This window comes from Spea bombifrons, chromosome 1 (assembly GCF_027358695.1).
Source record: "Spea bombifrons isolate aSpeBom1 chromosome 1, aSpeBom1.2.pri, whole genome shotgun sequence".
Classification (NCBI taxonomy): Eukaryota; Metazoa; Chordata; class Amphibia; order Anura; family Pelobatidae; genus Spea; species Spea bombifrons.
In genome coordinates this window covers 144,891,846-144,918,297 of record NC_071087.1, presented here as the reverse complement: position 1 = coordinate 144,918,297, position 26,452 = coordinate 144,891,846, and the positions used below count along the sequence as shown (strand labels likewise).

At 40.1% G+C, this 26,452-nt stretch overlaps 1 protein-coding gene across 2 annotated transcripts in view; it reads left to right on the top strand.

The window, feature by feature from the left end:
- AP3B1 (adaptor related protein complex 3 subunit beta 1) overlaps positions 1–26,452 on the top strand; it is a 109,945-nt gene that overhangs the window by 9,166 nt on the left and 74,327 nt on the right. The window contains exons 1-7 of one of the 2 annotated variants that reach the window (XM_053447975.1): positions 1,886–2,368; positions 5,761–5,836; positions 9,569–9,643; positions 11,832–11,927; positions 13,169–13,329; positions 14,719–14,785; positions 24,279–24,461. In XM_053447975.1, coding sequence (XP_053303950.1) covers positions 2,115–2,368; positions 5,761–5,836; positions 9,569–9,643; positions 11,832–11,927; positions 13,169–13,329; positions 14,719–14,785; positions 24,279–24,461 — 912 coding nt within the window. In that variant the 5' untranslated portion in view covers positions 1,886–2,114. Of the gene's footprint in view, positions 1–1,885; positions 2,369–5,760; positions 5,837–9,568; positions 9,644–11,831; positions 11,928–13,168; positions 13,330–14,718; positions 14,786–24,278; positions 24,462–26,452 lie in introns of those variants that run through there. The other variant, XM_053447976.1, reaches the window with a different exon arrangement.

Genomic DNA, 26,452 nt, shown 5'->3' with positions numbered 1-26,452 from the left:
GTATGTTTTCCTAAAGGCCGACATTTCCAGCCGGGGCATGCGGAGGGAGAGCGCGGGTCAACATGTGACAGACTCGAAATAGAACATTGTTATATGTAGACGATAAAATGCCTGGGGGAGAATCGGGTCTAGTCACAGTCTGAGTTCTGAATAATAATTGTATTCTTCCAAATGTCTAGTGATTCCGTTATCCATGTCATGTTTGAAGAAACCCTTCACATGTTTAACATGTAAGACACTGGGGATTTGGACCCACATTTGTTTTTTCCATTAATAAGGTACATTTTAAGGTGATCCATATAAAAATATCAGATATCCGTGTCATGCGGGTAAGCACGTGTTTTTAGTACGCAATGGCTGATGTCTAAGTTGTTGGGGATATTGTTTGATATATGGGGAAATGCTGTCAAGAGATGAAGTAAGTGTGTTGTAAGTGGAAAGGGTTAACATTGAAAGCAGGACGTGTTTCAGTGACGCAGAGGGTCGAGGAAGGTATTTGGCAGTGGAGAAAAGGTTAGAAGGTGGTGGTCAGAAGGGAGAGATAGAGAGAGAAAATCATATCAAGCAAGTGCCCTTCAGTGTAAGCGGTAGAATTAGCCAATTGGGAAGTTGTTAGGGAGATGAGTTGAAGCTGGTGTAAGCTTGTGAGTAGCGCCCTCTCTACTGAATGTAGTGTTTTGTCTTAGTCCACCAGTCCTGGTTTTGTCCGACGCCTTGGATACATGTATTGTAAGAAGCGCTGTGTAAATTGTTTGCATCATGTAAATAAAAGATAATTATTGGAAATGGGTATTTGAATGTTTAATTGCAATGCACACTTTCTGCCACAAGATGTCACTCTAACAACTTCTGGAAATGGGAAATGTTGGTGTCTGTGGCCGATGTCAGAAGTAAAGCGTTCTTATCAGATGTACTGCCAGCAACGCTTACGTCTCCATCATAAATCCATCGAGAACCCGCAAATTAAGTGTTAGCCGCACCAAAAGTAGAATTTCTGGTGATTAGCCATTTCTAAATGGGTCTGATGGGATGCTATTGTGGGGTCATCAAAGGGGGAGTTAATTTACATATAATTTCAGAGTTTTTTTTTGTTGTTGAGCTCTTTTGGTTGGTCTCTTTCCCTCTCTTTGACCCTTGTTGTGCTAAATTTAATTGCAGCACCCCGCTTTGACTCTCCGTTGAAGTAAAAAAAAATGTGTAGAAAAAGTAGTTATTTCTTTACCTAAAAATATTTATATATATATATATATATATATATATATATATATATATATATATATATATATATATATATATATATATATATACGTAATTTGCCCCACTACTAACAGTATAAAAACCCTTGCTTCCACCGCTAAAACTAACAGTGACTTTAAGTCAGACTCCACTAGGAATGTAGCCCAGAAGACATTAAAGCGAGAATGAACCCAGGGGTATTTTTACCTTGTAGGCAGTTCCAAGTACAAGAAAGACGATTGATTTAAAGCAACAGACAGGAATATCTCGTTATGTTCCTATAAAATGTACCCGCTGGTAGATATAAAACTTTATTGCTTTTCCTCTTTGGCGTTAGCGTGTGTGGCTGCAGGGTCACGTTTCAGGTGTGTCGTCGTGCCATCGAATGCAACTCCTGTAAAGTTTTTGTTGGGTTTGAATGAGAAGAGTTAAGAGTCCGACAGTCTTCCCCCTCAGACACACCTATCTCAGGAAAGCGCTCGGTGCGGGATTACTAAAAGTCACTTGCGGAACTGCATTTCATGGCTTGTTGAGCTAGTTTAGGGGAGGGCGAGTGCACATTCTTGTGCTTTGGACATGTGAGCTGCGGAGCTTTCCTGTAGCCGGTTACTCATACCATGTGAGCATGAAATAGGGGCTTGTGTAATTCTGCTAGTCACCCACGAACACACACTTTTTTATTTTTTAGTTCCCCTTTGTGATTAGAATACACGCCGGCCGCAATACAGGAGAAAGCGTCCAACTTTGTTTTTAAACAGTAGCGTCGGGACCGCAGACTGGATGATGGATATAGGCGCACGCCAACATTTCGCGCGGGATGAGGTTTGTTGTTAAAGGGAAATGACTTCTCCGAATTGAAAGAAACTTGATTTTTTTTAATGAGGGAGTTGGCATCCTGTTCCGCTGCAAGCGAGTCTCGAGCTGTTGGAGGGATCTGTAGTGTAGCTGTATCGGAGAAGCACTTGTCTATGATGAAGAAAGTGAGTGCGACGTCTGCCGTAAAGTCAGTTCTCGATGTGGCCGACAACCTTCAGCTCAGTCTGAACTCCGTTCCCACGGCGGAGGAAGTGGCCCTGAACCGCTCCGAGGGCCAGGACGGCGCTGAGAACTCCTCAAAGCTAATGCTCGATGGGTACGTATTATTCCAGGTAAAACCTTAAAAACACGATTAACGTTATTAGCGTTATTTGCTTTAATGGGCTTCCTGCATTGGAAAAAGTCACAGATAGCTTTACAGATAAGCGCTGATATCCCTGAATGCTTTACAATGCCTGTGATTATAAAACGTAATGTCTTGTAGGCTGGTGTAATACACCTCGTATGTAAAAAAAAAAAAACAAACAAAAATGATCGTGAGAAGTTTTAAAAGCAGTCTTGTTACCATAGCAACCAAAATGGATTGTTCCTTCTCGCTGGTTCAATCTGTTGGTCGCTAAGGTATTAAGTCCGCTTTTTAACGTTTGCACTATAGGATTCAGTTTGGGGTATTCCGTTAATTCCGTCGTTCAGGCTCCTTTCTGTTCGGTCACGTGAGGCATCGGACTGCGGCATCTCTGGTGCTACAGCGGTCTGCTATATACATAGGGGTGTTCTATACGTTGCGACTCAACTGCTTGGGCTGAGAGTTTACCCGTTACCATAGAGACTTGAAATTAACCACGCTACCCTACTGCGATAAATATAACCTGTTCAGGGATTTACCATATCTGTGATAATTCCTTTGTAAACGCCGCTCTTCTGTGTGTGCATCTTCGGATGGAGGAAGTTATCGTGCTTTTAAATGTCATTAGTGGGATTATGTGGGATTATGGTCCGGCGGCACTCAGGCAAAGAACTAGGGATTAATAGATTACATGAACCGTGTAGTGCTGAAGACGTGTCATTCAAACGTCCCGGGCGGTCTCCGAGAATGGCTGTCACGGGGTGAATGTCTCTTCTCTGGCGCTCTCCTACAGATACTGCGCTTCATGATGTCTTTCCACCTGACTGTCTCTTAATATGCACGGCTGATACATCTCAGACAAGGTTGGATGGAGGATGTCTGGAAATAATTTATGAAAAGTGCTAATTAACCTTCTGTTTGCCTTTCATCACGGAAGGAGTTCACCTTCATGTGTTTATTTGCCTTTGCTGGGTATAGGCCTGCGTCGCTCGTTGCCTTTCTTTCCGTACTATAGCTTTCAGCGTTTATAGGTTTATAAACTGTTGTGGTTTAAGACCGGCCAAAATGTGAAAGAAATAAAAGCTACAAAGCCGTGGGGCTTTTCATCAACACATCTGTATTTGGCGATAATTTTGGTGATAATTCCCCATATATGGCGCATGTACTCCTTGGTTTGCTCTCACACGGTAAATCAGGTCCCGGTTCTCCGCTATATGTTTATGGATATATGTAGACGTACGTCTGTGTACTTCCCGGTACTTTCAGCCTCTTTAAGGCTCCTGTTCAGCTCTTTCTTTATGCCAGCGGTGCTATTCGTTGGCCCGGGGCATGTTCTTGGATTGCAGATCTGTGTACATGACCAAAAAATTCAACTACATTCCTCGAGTTCTTCTTCCTAAGATTGTGTTCCGGCTAATTGATTTCAGTAGAAAGAAATGTATAATGTATGAAATAATTGAATATTGCCCATACCAGTAGTAGATCTTCCGCAGATAACAATAGTCCGTTCTGTTCTTCAGAATCTCGCGTGTGTTTATTCCGAGGCGCAAACTCTTGCGCAGCATCCTAGCGGCACGTCTTCGTAGACGGAGATGTTACTTCTGTTCCCAATTCACTCTCCTTGTGATTACCTGTCTGTTCTGAATGTCCTTCTGTTAAGGCCATTTTTTACAACATCTTTTCATGGACATTCTTTTACAATCCTTATGTCTTCTATCAATTCCCTTCTCACAAGGGCTGAACAGTCCTGCAATTCCTTTCAAATTTATCCGATTCTATTGTCCCCAAAGCAGCTGTCTGCTATTGTTTCATACATAATGAGCATATACACTAATAATACATCATTTTACTATTCTATAATGTATTATTCCGCAAACTAGAGGTTTTATTTTTGGCCGGATGCGCAGGAGAATGAAATAATTCTGGGTGGAAATGAGCATGGGCTGACTCAAAACCCACACACCCTTAATACATCTTAAATCTTCTTTAGGTGTCTCCTTATCAGACATAGATTAGTGTTTTAGTTGTAACCAGTGACCTATATACCATGATATATGTTAAGCTTTTATATATATGCTTAAAGATGCTCAGTTGCCTCAAATCTGACCTTAATTAAGAGAGAGGAATAAAAAACAATTGGGGTTATTCGCTAAACTGGGCGCTTGGTTACTTGGAAGGTTCGACTCGCTGACCTTGTGCCGGTGAGCTTTGCTGCCGGGAAGGCTGAGTTTGTTCTATGTAATGCAGCATTAATGTAGAGCGAATTCTCCAAAGCCGTTTTACTGAGAGAGGTCAGCGAGGCTGCTAGGGCCACAGCATGAGCCGAGACAGACCTTGGGCTCCGCTCGTTGCCCTCGGCCAGAATCACCTTACACATAAGGAAAGCAATCAAAAATATACAGAAAGTGGAGCACACAACCTAAAAAGCATAAATGGAATACATAATCAGATTCCTGGGTTTCGGCTATAATAATAATAACCAATAAATACATAAACCAAAGTAAGAATTCAGCGCATACCCAGCGAATCCATACAAGAAACACCCATCGAAGGCATACGTTTTAGTGATGGCCATATATTGCTTAGCCCGGCCTGTGCCACTAAGTACCCCAAGTTTGGTGCGTTCTCTTTAATTTTCCATGAATACATTGCTTCCTTGGTATCATCGAGTTCATATATCGTATGCAATTTGATTGCCCCTGACCTTAAAGGCTCAGGGCCACCTAGGTCAGCCCTGGCTGTAGTGATTTAACCCCAGAGCATAGCAGATCAGGACAGCGTACTTGAAGAGTGAAATATAACAACATTTACATTCTACCCACATTTAGGTCATGAAATGACTTACGTGGCAAGCAGGAAAGAGAATTCCCCCAACCCCCTGGAATTGTTATTTTTGGGGCACCTTAACACAACTTAAGATCACCTAAACTGCTGCTGTTATTCCATCTCTTCTTCCCCAGCATAATGATTGCAATTAAGTCACACGATGCATACCAATAGGGCTTAAAAAATCCCACAAGGCTTTTTTTTCTATTTTTGGTTTTAAAGGGAGCCCATATTTTTGAAACAATGTTTGCGTCCCTAATCCCTGTTTGTCTGAGAAACAAAGCTTTGTTACCCCCTTAAAGCAGAAACTATGGCAGTGAACCCAGCTGTACCCCGTCTGCGCCATCGGTATACTAGCCTGCTAGATAAACACTGATGCCAGTACAGGGGATGCTTATTAAAACGCTAAGCTTTGCTACAAACGACGGGGAGACTTTGATTTTTCATTAAAGAAAAAAAATCAAAAGATAAACGTCCTTCAAGCTCGTGTAACTTGATTTCTTTTTAAAAAAAATACGTCTTCTGCTTTGCTTTAGGAATGAAGACTTAAAGCAGATGCTGGAAAGTAACAAAGACTCCGCAAAGCTGGAAGCGATGAAAAGGATCATCGGGGTATGAAACAAGTTATTTATTTTTTACATTTAAAGTAGTTAGCAAATCAACTCCATGGTTTTGTCTAATAAATGTGTGCTTTAAACATTTTCTCTACTTCCCCAGGAAATTACAGCGAGTACACCTTTTGTGGTATAAAGTTAGCGTGTGTGATTGAACTATTATGGTTCTAATTACTCACTGCTGTAGGTATAAAAACGTGGGCCATGTGCCACGGCTAGCACACAGTAACCGGTTAATTGTATGGGTTCAGTGACAGAACTATTCCCATTTAGATGTACCGACACAGAATGGATCCACAGCCCTGTCGGGTAGTGGTCAGACTTACATTTTTAGCTACATGAAAATAGGAGAGCGCCTGGATTTGTGGGGCATTCTGTGGTCTATTCACTAAAGGGAGAGTTGGCAGTAGAGTTGTGGGTTTAACGCGCTTAACTATCCATTGGCAGGATTGGGTCTGATTTCTCCAGCAAGAAGGGATGAGTTGGCCCTGTATAATGAAAAGGTGCCCTTGCATTGATAATATGGGCAGGGTTGGTAACATAACTGCAAGAGTCTCCCAATTATCACATGCAATGTTTTGGGGAGCGGAAGCATAAGAGCGACACACATGAGAAGTACAGTAGTTTACCAAATTGGAAAGAGAATATATGAGGGAAAGGTTAGCCTTTTCATGAAATCCCCGTTCCTTATCACATTCGAAGAACATACTGTACACCTGCTATAAATACATTTATTTATACAGCGCCAGCAGGTTCCATCGGGACAAAAACATAAACGCGCGTTCAGACGTACTAATGCAGAGGAAGAGGGCCCTGCCCTTGTGAGCTTACAATCTATAAAAAAAAAATCACTCCAAGGAATGTGTGTATTTTGTGTATGTTTTATATGTTGGCGAGGTGTGACCCTGTTAGGACGCCCCAGCCCTGCTCAGGGTAAATAGTGAGCATAAAGGTGTAGCGAGTTATCTGATGTTGAGGCTTGGGGTGGGGGACTGTCCCTACGAGGAGACGTTCCTTTCTGAAAAGAGATCTAGTTATAATTAGTCATTTGCATCTTTTAGAGGCGTCCTGTCGTTAAAAAGAATGTCTGTTTCATTTGCACTTCATACATTTGAGTAGCACTTCGGTGAGTGCCAGCTAACGGCAGAATAATGTCGTCCAATGTAAAAAAATTTTGGCCGGCAGTAAATGCTGTGTGCACCATTTAACCCCTTGGCTGCTAAGCCATTTCACACCCTGGTGCTAAGCTAGTTTTCGGCATTTTGGTGCATCTCACGTTTAAACGTGTTTCAAGTAAATTTCTTGGGAATAAACTATACAAACCATATATTGTTTTTTTCAGCACACCCAGCAGATTCCAAATATACCATTTTTATATGTGTATGTCTCATTAGGTTTGCAAAATACAACCAAAAATGGGAAAAAAGTGTAATTTTTCACTTCCAACTCAATAAAAACTAGTTTGTAATGTTATTTTTCTAAACTCTAATATCAAAACCTGTGTTGCTAAATATTTGTAGTAGGTAACCGGTCTAAAATAAACAGACATTGAGAACAGTAGACTGTGTTTTTCTAATATTTTATTGCTAAAACTTAAATTTATTAGACTATCACAAAATACATCTTTAAATTTAATGCATGGCTGCGTCGATTAAACAGCTCTAGCTGCCCGGGATGTTAAAATATGCCAACAAAACTATATATTTTTAGAAACTACACCCCCAGCCGCAGCAAATGAGGTCTTATTTGTATTTGTATCACAAATCTGACGTGCACAACAAATAAGTAAATATCACACAAATAAAAATAAAAAATAAATAAAATTAAAAGCGACAAGTTCGTTTATGTCTTCCGCACTCCAGGTTTGTCCTAGAAACACATGCAGCCCCTCATTTGATGCGCCAAGGGGTGTAGTTTCTGAAAATATATACTTTATGTACCATAATTTAACTTCCCAGCTGTCTAGGGCTGTCTAAATGCAGCCATCACCCCTAAATGTTTTAAGACAATTTTTTAACAAGATTCTCCAATCTGCCATATCTGAAGTTAAGGTGGTCTAGACATCTGGGAAGTTAAATTAGGGTACATAAAGTACACATTTCAAGAAACTACACCCCTTGGAGCTTCCAATGAGGGGTTACATGTATTTCTAGGACAAAAGTTAAGTTCACAGATAATGATGGAATATGTCGCTTTGGCTAGAAAATATGTTTTTTCTAACCATAGCGACATGTTCATTTGTGTCTTGTGCACTCCAGGTTTGTACTAGAAACACATGCAGCCCCTCATTTGATGCGCCGAGGGGTGTTGTTTTTGAAAATATGTACTTTTTGTGCCATAATTTAACTTCTTACGTGAGCAGTAATGCCACGTCAAGGCTTCAACCCTAATTACTGACCATTCACACGCTTTTCATATCTCCATTCACTCGCAGAAGCACACACCATACTTTCCATACATTCACTCGCAGAAGCACACACACCATTCTTTCCCCTAACAATCCCAAAGAGATGATCGTAAAGGGAGAAAAAAATCACTTTTACAGCAAAAATAAGTTTTGCAGTAAAAATGCAAGGGGCTCCAGGGATGACATGGTTAACTTACGTACTACAGGCTATACGGTTGATTTTTGCAGTTCATCTGGATTTCAAAAATTGCCTTCCTCTACCATTGGCTAAATTTAACCCCATGATCAAAGGGATCATGGGGTTAAAATTTAGTATCGGCCATTTTTAAAAAGGGAATGTGACTTTTTATAGCTGTATGATCACTGTGGTAACATTGGCTACCACAGTGATCATTTAGCTAGAATACTTAAACTTTTTTTTTTTAAAGTTAAACCAGCTTATGTTTAGATAATTTAATTTGGGGGTCTCTAGGCAATTTTGATCTTTATTTATCTGCCTTTAGAGACCCCCAAATAATTTTTTTTACTTTTTTTGTACATTTTTATTTTTTTAACATAATATTTTTTATTCTTTTTTTACAACCATTATACCGTTGGAAAGGTGAGGCGATTACCTTTCCAACGGTATATGTTGGGGGTCTGTAGCTGCTCAGATGCCTGAGATACAGGCATCTAAGCAGCATGCCCCCATACCGTGAAAACTGACAATTGTCAGTTTTCAATAAAGTTGCGCGGTGACGTCATCACCTAATACTAAAAGCAGTGCAGTATAACAAAATCTATACATATATCTGCATGCATTCACACACGTGTATTTATATGTACGTGTGTGAGAACACGTATGCATATATATGTGTGGATGTATAGGTGTGTGTGTGTATATATAGGTGTTTGTATGTGTATATATATATATATATATATATATATATATATATATATATATATATATATATATATATATATATATATATAAATAATGTGTGTGTAATCAGTATCTTTAATGGCCTACGCCATGTGACAAACTACATTTCTCACTAGAAAATAAAGCTAAATAAATCCTCTGAGCACTTGATTTGTAGGAGATCAGCGCTGATCGTTCTGCCCGAGGTCTGCCTCCAATCACTGCCATAATCTACAGGTTTTTCTCTTTAGTTATTACAGCTAAATTGTCTGTGGCAGCAGGTCCGTTCTCCGTTAATTCTCTGTGTTATTTGTCCCCTGCCATTTTTATCAGGTGCTGCCCGTTACTAACGTCACTTCTATTTGATAAAATGTTATTATATTAAAATCTCTGTAATGTTTATTTTTTCATTTACTTTATAGATGATTTCAAGTGGGAAAAATGCCTCGGAGTTGTTTCCTGCTGTTGTAAAGAATGTAGCCAGCAAAAATTTGGAGGTAAAAAAAACATATTTCAGAATTATTGTTAATACATAGTGATTAAATTTAGTAGTTTGATACATTTCATTTTAATAGGCGATTCAATGTAAAAAGCTATCCAACCCTACCTGGCCCTATGTGAAAAAGGAACTGCCACTTTAGCTACTAAACCAACCAATTAACCACATTTGATTGATAATTTGGTTACATTTTACTAGGTGCACCCAGGTGTGATTACTGCAGTCGTGTTGATTCTAAATTAAATTAATTTAAGTTAATTAGAACCTGTCTTGCTAAGTGAAGGAGGCTAAAAGGTCTCAAAATGCAGCACATGATGCCGCGATCAAAAGAAATGTAAAAAAATTGACATCTATCAGTCTGGAAAGGGTTGCAAAGCTTTTTCTGAGGCTCTGGGACTCCATCGAACCACAGTGAGAACCATTATCTACAAATGGAGGAAAATTGGAACAGTGCTGGACGGCCAACAAAAATGTCTCCAAGAGCAGATAGACAACTCCTCTAGGTCACAAAAGAACCCAAACTGACATGTAAAGAACTGCAGGCATCACATGCCTCGGTTAGGGTCAGTGTTCACAATTCCACAATAAACATTGCATCCATGGAGGAGTTGCAAGAAGGCCACTGCTGACCAAAAATAACACACATGATCATGTTACATTTTCCAAAAAAACATCTTGACCCCAAGACTTTTGAGATGATATTCTGAGGACTGATGAGTCGAAACTGGACCTTTTGGAAGACATGGGTCCCGTTACATCTTGGGTAAAGTCAACACAGCATTCCACAATAAGTATACCAACAGCCAAGCACGGTGGTGGTAGTGTGATGGTCCGGGGCTGTCCAACCAGACAGCCCATCATATACACTTTTTAATGAATATAGTTCAGCCATTATATGGCTGACCTTTGCAAATGCTTGGTGGGATTTGCCTCCGTCCCTGTCCGCGGCTCCCTGGCACACAGGAGATGTGTTCAGCTGTGGATTGTTAGCTTGGCAGGGGTTCCTTGGAGGTTTTGATGCCTGTGTGCCTGTTCACAAAGCGCCCCCATTTGTTTTCAGCTCAAATGATCTCATAGCACCTGAAGGTAAGTATTTACATTTTATTTTGTTAAAAGGTAGATTAATTCATATTAAAGTACTCACTAAGTATTTTAATATAAAGTCTTTGTTGGGGAGGCTGCGTGGGATATTACTGTGCTTGTAACCCGCAATACAGTGTATTACTCACTTCTGTGACTGCTGTACCTGGGTTCTTTCTATTCCCCATCTACCGCATCGTTGCAATATATATTTTTTAATGTTAAGCAAAAAAGCCTTGTATATAAATGTAAAACTCAGACGATAATAGATCGCCGCAGAGCGTTGTGTGCCCTTAACGAGCGACGTGTCTGTTTATGTCCCGTGAATCTCTTTTTTTGCGAGCCCAAGCTGCCGTAATCCTGTTTGGCGTATGTGCCAGATGTTACCAGATGACAAAGGATGCAGCGAGTGACCCTGTACCGTGCTGGAGGTACAGACCAAAATCAGAGGTTTAGTCAATATGTCATGAAGTTTGATGTTCCAGCATTGATAAACTAATTAAACAGACCTTCCTGTGTTCCCCGGGACTATAATGTGGCCCCGTTCTGATTAGCTTCACAGTCAGGCATGTAGTAACATTGAGCGCTTGTAAGTGCGAGGAGAGCGGTGTAGTCACGCGTCTCCGAGCACTCCCTTATCTCGTCACAGAATGGTTTCAGGGAAAAAACCGAGTCTTTCTCTGCAACCTGCTGTCATTCGGCGCTCGAGCCTCTTGTGGTCAGTATTGATTTGCTCTAATCTAAAGCAGAACAAGGACAAGTGTTGTATTTTGCAACCTTCTGTGATTTAATATTGTTATGTCTTTTGCCCCAGCAGCCACAAAAGTGTCTCTCTGGAGAGCGAGAGTATATAATTTTATTTTGTTAAGCCAAAACTTTGAAAATGCGCTGTGTCGACATGTTGAGCACACAGAGAATTAAGCAGCAATCCCCCTTTTGTATAGATGTAGCTCTCTGTTTTCCTCTTCATGCCATTCCACAAATCAACAATTTCTTTCCTAACGTTGCTTGAGATCATGTTGCGTTAATAGGTTTCCATGCGTCCTTTTTTTCTTTTTTTTTTTCTCCTCCTGAGGCTAATTTAATATTCTCCCCTTTCTTCCTAGATAAAGAAGTTGGTTTATGTTTATCTTGTACGCTACGCAGAGGAACAACAGGACCTGGCTCTGTTATCAATCGCTACTTTTCAGCGGGGTTTGAAAGTACGTCCGCTCACCGTTTTTCTTAAAATGGACCAGAATGCATTTAAAATATAACATTACATTTATTTACGGAGCGCCAGCAGGTTTTGCGGCGCTGTTACATTAGAGAGTGAAAATTACATTGACGATATACACTTTGTCAATAAGAGTAACACGCGATAAGACATGATCGAGAACAGATACAAAATAAATGTAGCGTTTTAAGCTCTTTGTCCCATTGTGCCCGTGTGAGTTATTACTTGTTGCTAGTTGGGTGCCTTATTATATCAGGACTCATGCGTTTTAATGTTTCTTCTTAGCAATATTGCAAAAGGTTTGAAAAGTAAGATGCATGTTTTTACCAAAAGGTCTGCAACAGGGTAGATGTTCCTTAAAAGCCAAATGGCATGTGATAATGAGATTAGCTGTGGTAGCTGTGGTTTAATCTTTATAAATGTCAAATAATGCACTTGGGGTGTGGACATCCAATGAGAAAGTGTATTGGGGGTACTTTAAAGTATGCCAATGGTCAGATCTCACCTAAATTTCTGCAGACCCCATCTTCAGAATGAATAGACATTATAAATAATAAATGTAAACATTTAAATAATGGGATTTGGCAAAGTATATTTCTAAGGGGGAGAAATAATAAGGAAGTCTAAAGCTAGAGGGTCAGAAGCTTAAATACAATGTAAAGATGATTTACTTTACCCACAGATAATGTGGACAGCCTCTGGTAAAGATAAATGCAGCAAGGAAATGTAAATCTACACGGGGGAGACATTTGGTTATCCTGAACATAACACAACACCAAGGACCAGATTTTACAGCGGCACAAAAATGCAGGAAAAATTAAAAGTCCGTTTGGCTGTAATTAAAGAAGTGTCGGATGTCTCGATAGACTTGAGTGTTTAGTGTTCCACAGGGTTTTCTGAATACACCCAAAGTATGCCAAAAGCTTTTTACAGATACAATGCTTCTCCATCTACTGTAAGGTTTAATCCGAAAGGGTGGGAAGCAGTCTGGCCCATCAAGTCTGCGTGTTTTTCATGAAGCTTCATTCAAGAAGGGCTCAGTTGGCGCTACATGATACAAAGTTAAATCGGTGACTTTTATTGCATGATATCACTGAATTAACCATGCATCGTGAAGGGCCGACTCAGCCCGTTGCGAAGGTTGACATTTCAGATGTGTTCCAAAGAGTAGTCTTTTTGTCGTGTGAATACCTTTTAACCCATTGTGCATTACATTTTCCATTCCAGGATCCTAACCAGCTGATTCGCGCAAGCGCTCTGCGAGTTTTATCAAGTATTCGTGTCCCAATTATAGTCCCCATAATGATGTTGGCTATCAAGGAAGCAGCAGCAGATCTCTCTCCTTATGTAAGAAAAACAGCAGCCCATGCGATCCAGAAGCTCTACAGGTAAGGTGGTTGCGATATATTTCACGGGTGGAAAGAACGGCTTCTTCGGTTTATGCTCCTTTCCAGCTGATTGCAGTTGACGGCGTCACAATGAAAACATATTACAGAACTAAATGTACCCTCCAGCCGTCATACGAACTTCATTGCATTTAATAGCTATGGGTCCCCTGGTATTCTACTTTTTTCCCCCATCCAAATGCATAAAGATCTTTAACAGAATCTTTTCTATAATTTTGGCTGCGTGTGAGGGATGTCTAATTGCTGACTCGGGAGTGAGTTAATAAGACCCTTACACATCTCCACATGGTGGACCATTCAGTGGTAGCCGTTCCTTGCCTGTGCTGCTTCCAGTACCCAAAACTGGTGCGATATGCATGCGGCTGTAAGCGCCGTACACTGCAGGGAAGTAGGTGTGTTAACATACTAAAAAAGTACTTTAATAGATCATGTAGCACCACCAGCAAAGAATGCATATTTAACATCCCCTTTTGGTAACTTCAGAATATTCTTAAATGAACAGTGATGTCAACTACTTTATTGTAAACATTAAAGTTCCCCAGACACTTCATCCTATCCATAATAGTTCTGCCTATGTTCCATTACTTTGCCGTTGGTGGCATGTTTCCTTGTGTGACGGTGGCACGGACTGGCCCCTGCCGGGTTCTTTCATCTTCTAGGGTAGAATGCATTGGGCATGTGTCTTTAATAAGCGTCTACACACCCAAAAATACATATAACCCAAATTCAGCTCTTATCGGTGGATGATTAGTCTGGTAGCTGGACTGGTATGTGCGGGGTTGAAGCATATTCTAGTCCATGGGGTCGGTCTTGAATAGAATTATCTCTTGCTCTTTTTCTGGCCATATAGACCATCCCTACTCATAAATGTACTATTTCATTGCCTGTAAAAATAGTTATCTCTGTGAGCAAACAGACAAGTAAAGTCAAGGGCCAAGCCGTGATTAAAGGTGCTGCCATTCGCCACAATGTTTTTGGTGCGAAGACCGGTGACTTCCACGTACATCACAATGGAGACTAATACTAAATACTAATACTAAATAAAACCTACATCTTAGTTTTTCATCTGAAGGCTTAATCGCATATAGTGACTTACAGCGGAGGAGAGCTGGTGACGCAGCACATGTAGTAACTTATGAAGAAGAGCCAACCGTGCTAGGCACATAGAATAACTTACCATGAACGAGAGCCAGTGTTGCTGGGCACGCAGAATAACTTGCTATAGAACTTGAGCATTTACTCTAATACCCAATCTTGTCAATTTACAAAAGACGCATACATTTGATTCTTATTGATTATATCCATTTTTGACACTTGTTTTAACGGGTATTTTTTCTTATTATGCACTTTGTTTTTGTTTTTTTTTTATAGCCTGGATCCAGACCAAAAAGACATGCTTATTGAAGTAATTGAGAAGCTTCTTAAAGACAAGAGTACGGTAAGTGGACTTGTTTTCAGCCCGTGCCTTGAGGGGTTAGTATTGCAGCGTCCTTATGTGATGCAGCCAAAGTAAGATTGAAGACCCCAAAGCATCCCAAAAAAGAAGAAATAATCTGCTTGTGCTTGCATGTCCTAGTAATTTCCCCAAAAATTCTACATAGACATATTATATTATTATATTATATATAAACATAATACTGTCCTGGTTTTACAAGGTAAATCCCGTGTAAATATATATACATGAGGTATATGGTGGCTGTTAACACACATTCTACATCGGAGTGGGATCTGGGCAGCCTTTGGACAAGTGGGAAGGCTTACTGACACCCCGCAGGATCCTGTGAAGGGACAACAAAATGTGGGTGTCTATCCTCTACTTTTTCTTTTCTCCTTTCACCCTTCCTCCTTCTGTCTCATTTTACTTCCTTATCTCCTATCTGTTCTTTCCTCCCTTTTTGTCTTCTTTCACCTTCTTTCTCTTTGTTCTCTATCTTTTCTCTTGCCCCTTCCCTCATTTCTTTAATTTCTTCATAATATTTTTTTTCTCTACTAAAACACAAATTCTGGCTGTCCCCGGGGAAACCACACAGAGAAGCACCCACGCCACAGCCACAAACCCCAGTGAAATGATTCGGCAAAAGGTGGCTACCCTGTGCCAAAGCATAATCGCACGTTATCTGATGGCACTTTAGGACGTCCTGCTTTCACCTTACACCTTGTGTATATACAAAACACTGATACCGCTGCCAAAAGCACACACGCCTGAAACTACATGGAAAACTAAAATGTCAGGCTGACGTGCTGTGGTGCTGTAGCCAAATCGTCAGTAGGTTCATGGCTATTCCATAGACGCCATAATGTACTTGAGTTACTTGAGTTAATGATTATATCATTATGCAAAGACAGGCGTGCAAACAAGAACGCGCATGCTCTTAATAAATACGTATAGAGGGTCCTGAGTGCGCAGTGAAGCATTAGGAACATAACGTTGGTTCCCATGGTCCCTTCTCAGATTTTAAATTGCCCTCCCTTTTCCCCATTGGTTGTTGAATCTTCTCTTTAGTTCTTTATATGTGAACGATGGTATCTAATGTCGCTCTGAGAATCATAAAGCCGATGACTGCGTATATTAACAGCGTATTCCCACGGTAAGGCTGTGGAGCGAGTGATCATGCATAGCGTGCAAGTAAACGCAACCTTATGAATCAGAACTGGATTATAGTTTTGCTGCAAGCCGCGTGACTTGCTTTTATCCATAAAGCGTATAATGCGTGTTATTATGAAACCAGGACGCCGCCCGTTTTTAGTTCTGCTTTTAATTTGGCTTAAAACCACTAATAGAAAAGATTGTCCTTTTACAGGCTCCGCTAGCATGTGTGATTACAAGCGCGAACTTAAAAACAAAGGCCAACTTACTGTGTATAAGCGGCAGCTGTATTTTGGCTACACGCTTAACACCGTGACCGCGCCTTACTGCTTAATACAAGATGCTCATAAAATAATAGGGGTTTTCTTGAGTGTTTTAAGTAAGCGTCATATCATGGACACAGTCCCTACTTCTGTTTACCACTAATAACAGGGAACGCCTGGGTTATAGTCCTACGGCTACAGTACATGCCAAGAACAGTCCTGCAGACTGCTTAGAATGCTGCAAATTGTCTGGATTGTAGGCTTGTTGGAACAGAGCCCTCTTATCCCTATCTTTCTGCAAGTCCAAATTGTCATGTGATGGCCTACTTATATCTTGTATATAATTGTACAGCATTGCAGAATAGGATGACCCTATATAAATCAAGCAACAATAACTGCAATACCATCCTCTATTACATTTTTGGAAGCTAAATTTCAGCACAGGGAGATATTCTTGACAATTTCTTCGGCATTTAATTGGGGTCTTTGAGTACGGTTCCTCTGGATCTCCTCCGTGGACAAGTCTAAGTACCAGCCAATGGCATGCTTAGGGATAAGGATACCTCTAGAGCAGGGGTAGGCAACCTTCGGCACTCCAGATGTTGTGAACTACATTTTCCTTGATGCTTTGCCAGCATTATGACTGTAAGAGCATTATGGGAGATTTAGTCCACAACACCTGGAGTGAATGGCTAAAAAAAACAACAAACTAATAAATGGTAAATTTCCTGTAAAGTGAGGGTCCAGTATTCCTTGTTTGAAGCCCTGATCTAGTCGCTGACTAATGTTTTTTATTCTATTTTATTATTTTTTTGTTGTGTGTGTGGGGGGGCATATAGGCTTTTATGGTTCTATTAAAACAGTATTTCTCTTTCCTGACAAGTGTTAAATATTTAGCAAGTTGACGGAGAGCCTGACACCCGGGTAAACTGTTGTTTTCATAAGTTATCGATCTCCGGTTGGTAAGAGCTTCGCTGTTATGGAAAAATAACTGTTTGTGCAGATGTTTTATTGTGATAGATCTATTATGTTGCTATTAGAAGACAAATGACCCGTCTTTCTCATCTCCTGCGCGTCTCAAAAATTGAAATAAGAAGTGGGATATCATTTGGGCTCTATGATGAGGGCAGGTAGGAGGGTCATTAATTTTAACGGAAGGGAATCTTTGCGGCACAAGCCAACGCTCGTCCTCCTATCAATCATATCGTGATGCACTTCTTGTGATGACCCAGCAGTCTCCGGGGTTTTTTTTCCCTCCTCTCCTGCGTTAATTAGAATTCATGACAAAATAGATGCAAGGAAACGGTTTGGGCCCCTCGTATTTTTATATAGGATTTATTGTTATTAGAGCGTCCATTTGCTTAGTGTGATTTTTTTCATTACCAGCTTGTCAACTACCATAGATAATCTGGAGGAAATATGAACTCCAGAGATTGAGTGTCACTTTTGTTGATGGCTCGTGTAGTTTACCTTGGAGCGCAGCTAATGGCTGGACTTCATAGCAACAGCACAGAAAAACATGGCAACCGCTAGAAGACAAATGAGCCGCGTTTATTGCTTTAATATAAAAAATACATAAATGGATTTGGATTCGATGAGCTCGTTGCTGTCTTTGTTGGAACGATTTATTATTATTTTTTTTCTCCTCTTGTGCGAAATGCTGCCTTTGATGCCGCGGGATGGAAATTAACAGACTGGTTGTTAGCGAGCGATATTTTTTGCTTTTAAGTTCCCAGTGAGTCGTTTTGTTTTAATTCCGAGCAGTTTTATGCAATATTGAACATTTAATAAACTGAAATGATCATCTATTTCGCAGCCGTTTGGAATATTAGTTTCTACCAGAGCAGGGAAAAGAGTCTCCACGCGTTCTATACCGCCGTCATCGTTATTAGAGATTTTTGGACGTTTTAATCGCTCGGTTTTTCGTATTTATGATTTTTTTTTGCCCAGTCTAATGTTCTAAACCACAATACTATTATGTTTAACATTTGGATGCCAAATTAATTTTATAATGTGCTCAAGTCAGCAGAGTAGCTTACCCGTACGAACAGCTCCATCATATCGGGAAATGGAATAGATGTTTGTGCAAATTATATCTGTAGGAAATGGCTGAGTACTTTATTAACGTCAAATGAATGGAAAAAAAAAATAGCCGTCAAAAGGTAAATATGTATGTCGGCGCAGAATTGCCTTTTTTTTACTTGCTGAGACAGGAATGGAATATACGTGATACAAAATGTCAGCTTATGAATTATAATGTAAAATTATTTTCTTGCAGAAGGCTGATGAGGTATTCTGCGCTGTGCATGGCAGTCAGCCTGCAGTCTAATTTTGACGCCTGGTGAAAATAGTATGTTTACAAGGAATAGATTATGATTTTGTTGGTTTTTTTTTTTTGTTTTGTTTTGTTTTTACTCCTACTCCCATCATAAACAGTCGGGATTTGGTTAGTGGTGACTGGATTTCAAATTAGCAACTCACGTTGTCCAGCGCTGCCCGTTGTAGGTTTGGCTACCGTCTCACGGAAGAAATGTAATCCGGTGCGCAGTCTGCTGGCTTTAAATGTACTGATGCACGTACTGTGGAAATCTGTGTATATAGCGAGAGCCATTATATCAAATAGTTTATAAAGAAGACTTTAGAATATTGGAAAGGTTTATCTCGGGTGTGATGGGAATGCTGTTTGTAGGAATGTATCAGCGGGTGGATGTACAGTAGGTGGCAGTGCATGATCACCCTTATTTATCCGCGTAAATATTTAAATGTCTGTACAGTAGTCTGTCTGCTGGTTGAAGCCCATGCATTGTAAGCATAGAAACCTATGTCATGTCATTTGATGTCATGAAAGATCCATTCGGCCATCTAGATTTTGTTAAATCCCTTTAAGTGTTTTAATGTTTCTGTTGTATCCCCCATCTCTCTCCCCTACCCCAAGCTATACATATTAAGATCCTTCAACCTCTCCTGGTAATTTCTGCCCTGCAAGCCTCTTACCATTCTTGTAGCTCTCCTCTAAACTCTCTCCAATGTGTCCATGTCCTTCTGGAGATGGGGTCTCCAGAACTGTACGCAATACTCTAGGTGAGGTCTGACCAGAGATCTGTAACGTTCCTACCACTAATGCCCCTCGCAATATAACCCAGCACCCTGCGACACTTTCTCTGTTCTCTATTGCATCGTCTTTAAGTCATCAGAAATAATGACTCCACTGACTGGACGGTGTCACCAATGCTGTATTCTGCCTTGGGATTGTCATGCTCCAAGTGCATTACTTTACATTTATCAACATTAAACTGCACCTGCCACAGTCTCGACCATTCTACGAACATAAATCATTCACTATTTGAGTTTTTCCACCTGGAATGTCTACCCTGTTACAGACTTTTGTATCATCTGCAAAAAAAGACATAACTTACCATAAAGACCTTCTGTAATATTGCCAAAAAGAAATATTAAAACGTACAGCCTCCCATACTGATCCCTGAGGTTTCCCACTGGTAACATGCACCAATAACTACAACCTTCTGGAAACATTATTAGGGGATACCTAATTGGAATTATTTAAAGCGGCTGTTCATAGTAATTTAGATTGAAAAAAGACACAAGTCCATCGAGTTCAACCCTTCTACCTATCCACAAAAAGCCCCAAAAAACTCAATAGGCTATTTTTCTGATTTTGACATTTAGGGAACACAATCCGTCTTGACTCCAATAGGCAATCTCATTTCACTCTGGATCAAGAACGCTAAACTATTAATTCATTTATAGCCCTGTATGTCCTGAATTTTCTTAAAAAAATAAAAAAAATACCCAGACCTTTGCAAATGATTGTATTTGGTAGCATCACCCCTCTTGGCAGTAAATTACATATCTTTATTGCCCTTACTGAACAGGTCACAGGAGAGGCTTTTATATTGATACTGCATATATCTATGCAATGTTATAATATCCCCTGTAACAGGCTGTTTTTCCAGCATATATTCAAATGCAACTTTTTTAGTGTCTCTTCATAACGTCCAGTCCCCTTATTAATTTTGTGCTCCTCCTTTGCACCTTTTCTATCTCCACAGTGTCCTTTTTAAGGACCGGTGACCAGAATTGCACCGCATATTTAGGGGGAAGTCTTACCATTGACTTATAAAGAGGCAAGATGTTATCCTCCTGCTGAGAACCAATACCCCATTTTATACATGCTAATATCCTGTTGGCCTTTGCCGCTGCTCACTGGCATTGTGCACTGTTGCTGAATCTGTTGTCTACAATTATTCCTATATCCTTCCTCTTAGTAGTCTTTCCCAGGGACATACTATTTAAAGTATATGTTACATTGTTGTTGTTCCCATAATGCATAACTTTACATTTGTCTGCATTGAACCTCATCAACCAGTTGCCTGCCAGACCCCACTCTGTGTAAATCATCCTGCAAAGAAGAAGCATCAAGATTAGACTTTATTATGATAACTAATTTTGTGTCACCAGCAAACATGGGTCTCAATGCAACATTGGAGATGATTAATAAACAAATTAAAAAGAGGACCTCTTAATACCCGGGTCCTGTTTGAGAATTTGCCATTTTCAACCACTCTTTACATTCTATCTTTTTGCCAATTTCCAATCCAAATACATACATTTGCCTCTAAGCCTATGCCCGATGATTCGTACAGTAACCTTTTGTGTGGAACCGTGTCAAATGCTTTAGCAAAGTCCAAAAATCATATCTACTGCCATTCTTAGATCTGTATTTTTGATGACTTCTTCATAGTCATGTTATTAGGTTAGTTTGACAAGACCCGTCTTTCACAAAACCATGCTCACTTCTGCCAATTGTATTCTGATTCAAGATGCACTCTTGAGTGTCTACTGTAAGAAACCCTTCAAATAATTTCTACAATGTCAAGCTCGCCGGCTTGTGGTTTTAAATATTGACACCACATATGCCTTACACCAGTGCTGTACCTGAACTGAGAGAATGCCTAAAGATTAAAAATAGTGATCTGGCCAGAATTCCTTCTGCAAAGGTTTACTTGCTATAAAGCAATACATTCTTTATCTAAGTGGAACCAGCACCCTTAATGTAGAGATTTAGGTAAATTGAAAATTAGAAACATCAGTGTTTATTTTGCTACAGGCGACTAGTCTTTAAACTATGCTGCATTGCAGTTGCTTTTCATGCTTACTCTTTAGGTGAGGGATGCATTTTTTAAAGAGTAAAAGTGTAGAGTATAGTTTTTAGTTTATAAAAATGGACCATTTCAGCTCTGTTTTCCTATTAATTTTGCAAAGACTTTCACTTCATGCAAAGCTGCGTTTTAGACTTGCACCCTCCCATGACTGCTTCTGCTGAAAGCAGGAAACGTACTTGGGTAGACTTCCTGTGCGTGCTCTCTACCATTCCCTTCCTAGTCACTGGTTGCTGAGCTCTCTGAAATAAATGAGCTGAAGAGAGAGGCTTAACTATCATCTGCTGCTAACGTCGATTTGGGGAAAAGCTTGGCTCCCAGAGCATGTGTGGGAAGTTTAGTTAAGTACCCATGGCGCTTTCAGTAGAAAATGATCTGGGGTGAAGAATACAATGAGACTGTAAAATGCCCTGGCCCACATGTAAATTTAACGCTTATATACGGCGTAATAAAAAAATAAATATATATATAAATAATTTAAAGGCATAAATCATGATGGAGTCATGTAATACATCAGCAGAACTTGAATTATGTGAAAATTGTGTGAAGTTGTAGGGGGGAAGATTGGACAATTCTACACAAACTTGAGACAGGCATACTTTTAGAATGTTTTTGGACCTCAGAGGAGGTGCATCCATCGAGACTGATATAACATGTCATTACAAAGCTGATCATGGCTGTGCTTTTAATGCCACCTGTGAAGTAGTGGTGGTGGGGATATCTTCAAGCCCACCCACCCTGCGGCATCAAACATGTAAAACTCCTGTTGAAGATAAGCTAGAAGAAGATAAAGACTAATCCGGTTTATATTTTTTTTTGGGAAGACATTTTTTTATCCCATTTTTTATAATGGGTACAATAATGACACATCCTTAAGTACAAAGCAGAATATGATGAACAAAGTATCATACAAAGTATCACCAGGCCACAACATCCAACAATCCCCTCTATACCCCGGCCCCTTTCATCAAACCAGATTGTTACGAAGGTTGTGCGTGGCCGGCAGTCACACCTCGGTCGGCCTTGTTCATGACGCGCCGGTTGCCCGAGCAGGAGTGTGTAGCAAATACTTCATTCTTTTTTTTAGAACTGTACATAATCAAAATGCAGTTGATCTGCCCCAAATCTGAAGAATAGCAGCCGCCATGAAACCCATCCCCAGGATTGCCGGTTCTGGCACTTTCAGCTCTTTACAATGGGCGCCTAACTGTTGTTATTTTGTGAAATATTTTTATCCTGTTGTTGAGGTGACCTCGCTGTCCACTTCAATAACACTGTATATGAAGACCTAAAGGAAAACAAACATGTTAAAACTGTTTCAATACCTGGTTGCTGGCTTTGTTTTATTAATTTTTTTTCTTAAAAATAAAAGATAAAAGCTGCTAGTTTTAGGGCCTCTCTCTCTCTCTCTCTCTCTCTCTCTCTCTCTTTCTCTCAGTGACCAGTGCATGACCACGTCATTAATCAAACCTCTGACATACTTTGGTGCCAGATATAGACACTGGTGGGCATTACGATAAATGCTTTTGTTTGCTCAGCTAACTTTACTTCTCTTTTTCTTTTCTTCGTGCATATGAAAGGAACAGCGAATTATCTTAAGAAGTCCAATGTATTTTATTTAGTTCTTCCAAATAATCAATTCGTTGGTTTGTGGAATGAGTTGTCTTCATGCTGGGAGCAGCAAGCACCGGTATATGGACAATGTTGGAGTCAATAAATGCAACTTCACGCTTATACTGATTGGTAATTCATAAAATCCCCAAAGGGCTTCCAGCAAGCTTAGCATAATAGCAAGTATATATTCCAAGCTGTTTTCTTTTGATTGTTATGTTGGGTGCATATTAATAAACCAAATGTTGGCCAAATAGTAGAAAAAAAATTCTCTAAAAATATTAATACCAGCGCAAATAACATTTTGCAGAAAGGGTTTCAATAAACTGTGTTTTCATTCAATTACGTTTTAAATCCATTTGGGAAATTGCAGGTACTTACAAGTAATCCTATATGCTTTCATGAAATGTAACATTCTTTTTCCAAGGGGGATTTTATATTGTGTTGTGCAATAAGGGCACAGATGCACACAGACTTACATTACATTTGACTTTTCCGGTGTCTCGTGCTGATTGCATTGATGTGCATCTGAATTACGAGGAGGAGATTTGAAAGATGTTTACCAAGCCGTTCTCTGTTTTAAGCTCAAAGGCCTTAGTCATTTTGCTTCTTCTACACCATCCTGTTTTGTTGGGTAGATGGACCACGTAGCATGACTAAAGCAGGTGCGCATGTCTTACGGAGCGTCTTTAGTCTAAGGTGAGACTGTTTATTGAGCCAGCATAGAAAAGGGAACCTGGATGACTTGATTCCATCTGCAGAAGACCTTTCGAGGTCCTGAACGCTTATGTGACTACATCTTTTTCTATATGGGCCCCATAAATTCTATAATTTTTTTGCTAAAATACTCCATCTCTTCTTGGGCCAATATGGCTCTATCCAAACTGGAATTAGGGCTTAGTCATTTTTCTTTTTTTTTGTGATTTCACGCTGCCTGTGACAGGTTTTGAATATATTGGTATATTTTTGTTGCATGATTAACCATGTGCTAGTTAACAAGAGCCATTATTTACTTGCACAAATAGTCTATAAAGACACTGCCTGAGCCAAAAAACAACCATCTACTCTTGTTTCAGCAACTGTCGCTCAATGAGAGGTGTTTAAGTGGGTTGTTACCCTTTATGGAACCCCGTCTTCTAGAGAAAGCGGGTAAAACAATTGGCAGAGAAATTGAGAGGAAACTCTGCACTTAGATATTATTGAAACCTTCGGAGTGCCCGGAGTTGTGCGTGAGACTGACACTAAGCCCTTGACGTGTCACATGTTACGTTGTTTTTCCTTTCTTCCTAGCTCGTGGCGGGAAGTGTCGTGATGGCCTTTGAAGAGGTGTGTCCAGATAGAATTGACTTGATTCACAAGAACTATCGGAAGCTTTGTAACTTGCTGGTGGATGTGGAGGAATGGGGACAAGTGGTAATAATTCATATGCTCACCCGATACGCCCGCACACAGTTTGCCAGCCCGTGGACGGAGGTGAGTGAAGTCGATTCTTCTGGATTTGTTTTATTTTAAACTAGTATTGCATTGTCATGGTATGAGCTAAGCATTGCACACTTTTTCTTCTCTCCTCTTCCTACTTTCATCTCATGGCTTTATTTCCGGTGTTCTATGCTGTTCTAACCTGTCACTTTCCGTGTTCTCAACCCATTTTTTTCACAAATGTCTGTAAATTCAGACGGCATGCCGAGGTGTTTCATTTTATACACCTGTGGCAAAGGGGTCTGATTGAAACACCTGAATTCAATAGTCAAAAGCTATGTCCCAATACTTTTGTCTATATAGTGTATTAAAAAGAAATACGGCTGTAATTTTTCCTAGGAATATTATTTGTAACTTCAGTATTCTGATCCTTATTAACTTCCTATTTTTTCCCCATTGCTCTGTTATCAGTCGTAGGAGTGTTATTGGTGATCAGTGACCTGCAGTCCTTTCTCGTTATGCTGCTGATATGGTAAATCAGCAATTAGAGGGAGTGACAGGCTTGGCTGGTGGGATTAGGGTGGAGGCAGGTTGGAAGGAAGGGCACAAAGGAGGGGTCCGTCTACATTCCCCATGAAACCACCCAATGATGGAAAATCATCAAGACCTGCAATGCCCTTAATCAGCTTGAGGCAAATCTGATGGGTTTCAGCTATATCTAACAGCATCTTTTAGGAGCATCCATTCTTTTGTCTAAATCGGCTTTAACTTACATTTTAGACACTTTCCACAATAACTACCATTTAGCCTTATGGTCTGAAATTGAATTAAGATCAGTGTGGGTGACTTTTATTTGGGATGCTTTATAGAATTTTGTGGAGAAAATGTATTGCCCCCCCCATGTAGACAGATAATGTGGTCAGATACAGATCTAGGTGTTCACAATATATTAATGTTATCTCTGGCTATTCAGTAGGGCGTTTTAAGGAGGAGCGTGACCCAGAAGGAGATTCCTAGGTCCTTTCCTTGTGCCTCTCTATCTCAGGCCCTGCCAAGTCCCGTAGAAAACCATTTTGCTTTTCCTTGAGTTGTGCGACTCGGGAGCCGCGTGTTTCCTGACCGATCTGCCCGTGAGTTGTGTCCGCGGTTAAAATTTGTAGGGACTGAGCATCATCTCCCAACACCTTCTTCAATAACGAGTTTCTGCAACCCTGCCGGGAGTCATGCTGGAGTTCAGCTTCTTCTACGTTTGGGGTTAATAGTGAATAAAACCCTTAGGTTCCTAAACTTTTATTTTACCCTTCGATGGCCGTCTTTTGCGCAAGAAATGATGCCTAAACTGAAGCTTAGGTTACACGGCTACTTGTACAGATTTGCTGTACCCTGATTGTAGGGTGATGAAGCGGCAGGTCTGTCAGGGGCCTACAAGCTTAGAATTCAAAATTAGATCCTTGCTTCTGTCTCCTTTTTTGCCACATCTCCAAATACTGATTGATTTATACTGTGTAAATTCCATCCATTAAAATAACAGGAAATGGACCCCGAATCCAACGCAGACAACGCTAATGTTGTAAATGACTATTGTAGCTGGAACCGGTTAATTTGTAATGGAATATCTTCATAGGCTTACAGAGGCTCTTTATCACTCCCATCACTCCTGTGTTCCAATGGCATGTTGTGTTTGCTAGTCCACATTTAAGTTTAATTGTTCATTAGAAAACACTTTTGCAATTATGTTAGAATTAGAATTTTTACTGACCATCAGAATATATACGTGTGAAATCATGTTCATCATTTGCTTTACTTGTATTTTTTTGGCAGTACATTCTTAAGCCGAACAGGCCAGTCTTAAACATCAGAGGAGATTTTTAATTTCTTTTTTTTATAATCGGTACGGATTTTTGGGGCCTTTTCTGTGTAAACGTAAGATTTAGGGAATAATTAAGTGTTGACAAAGTAAATTGCAGCTTTATCAATTGCAGAGGGTTTTCCATGTTTTTTTTTCCCCCAGTGACATATTCCATGATAAATAGTGGATTGCCCGA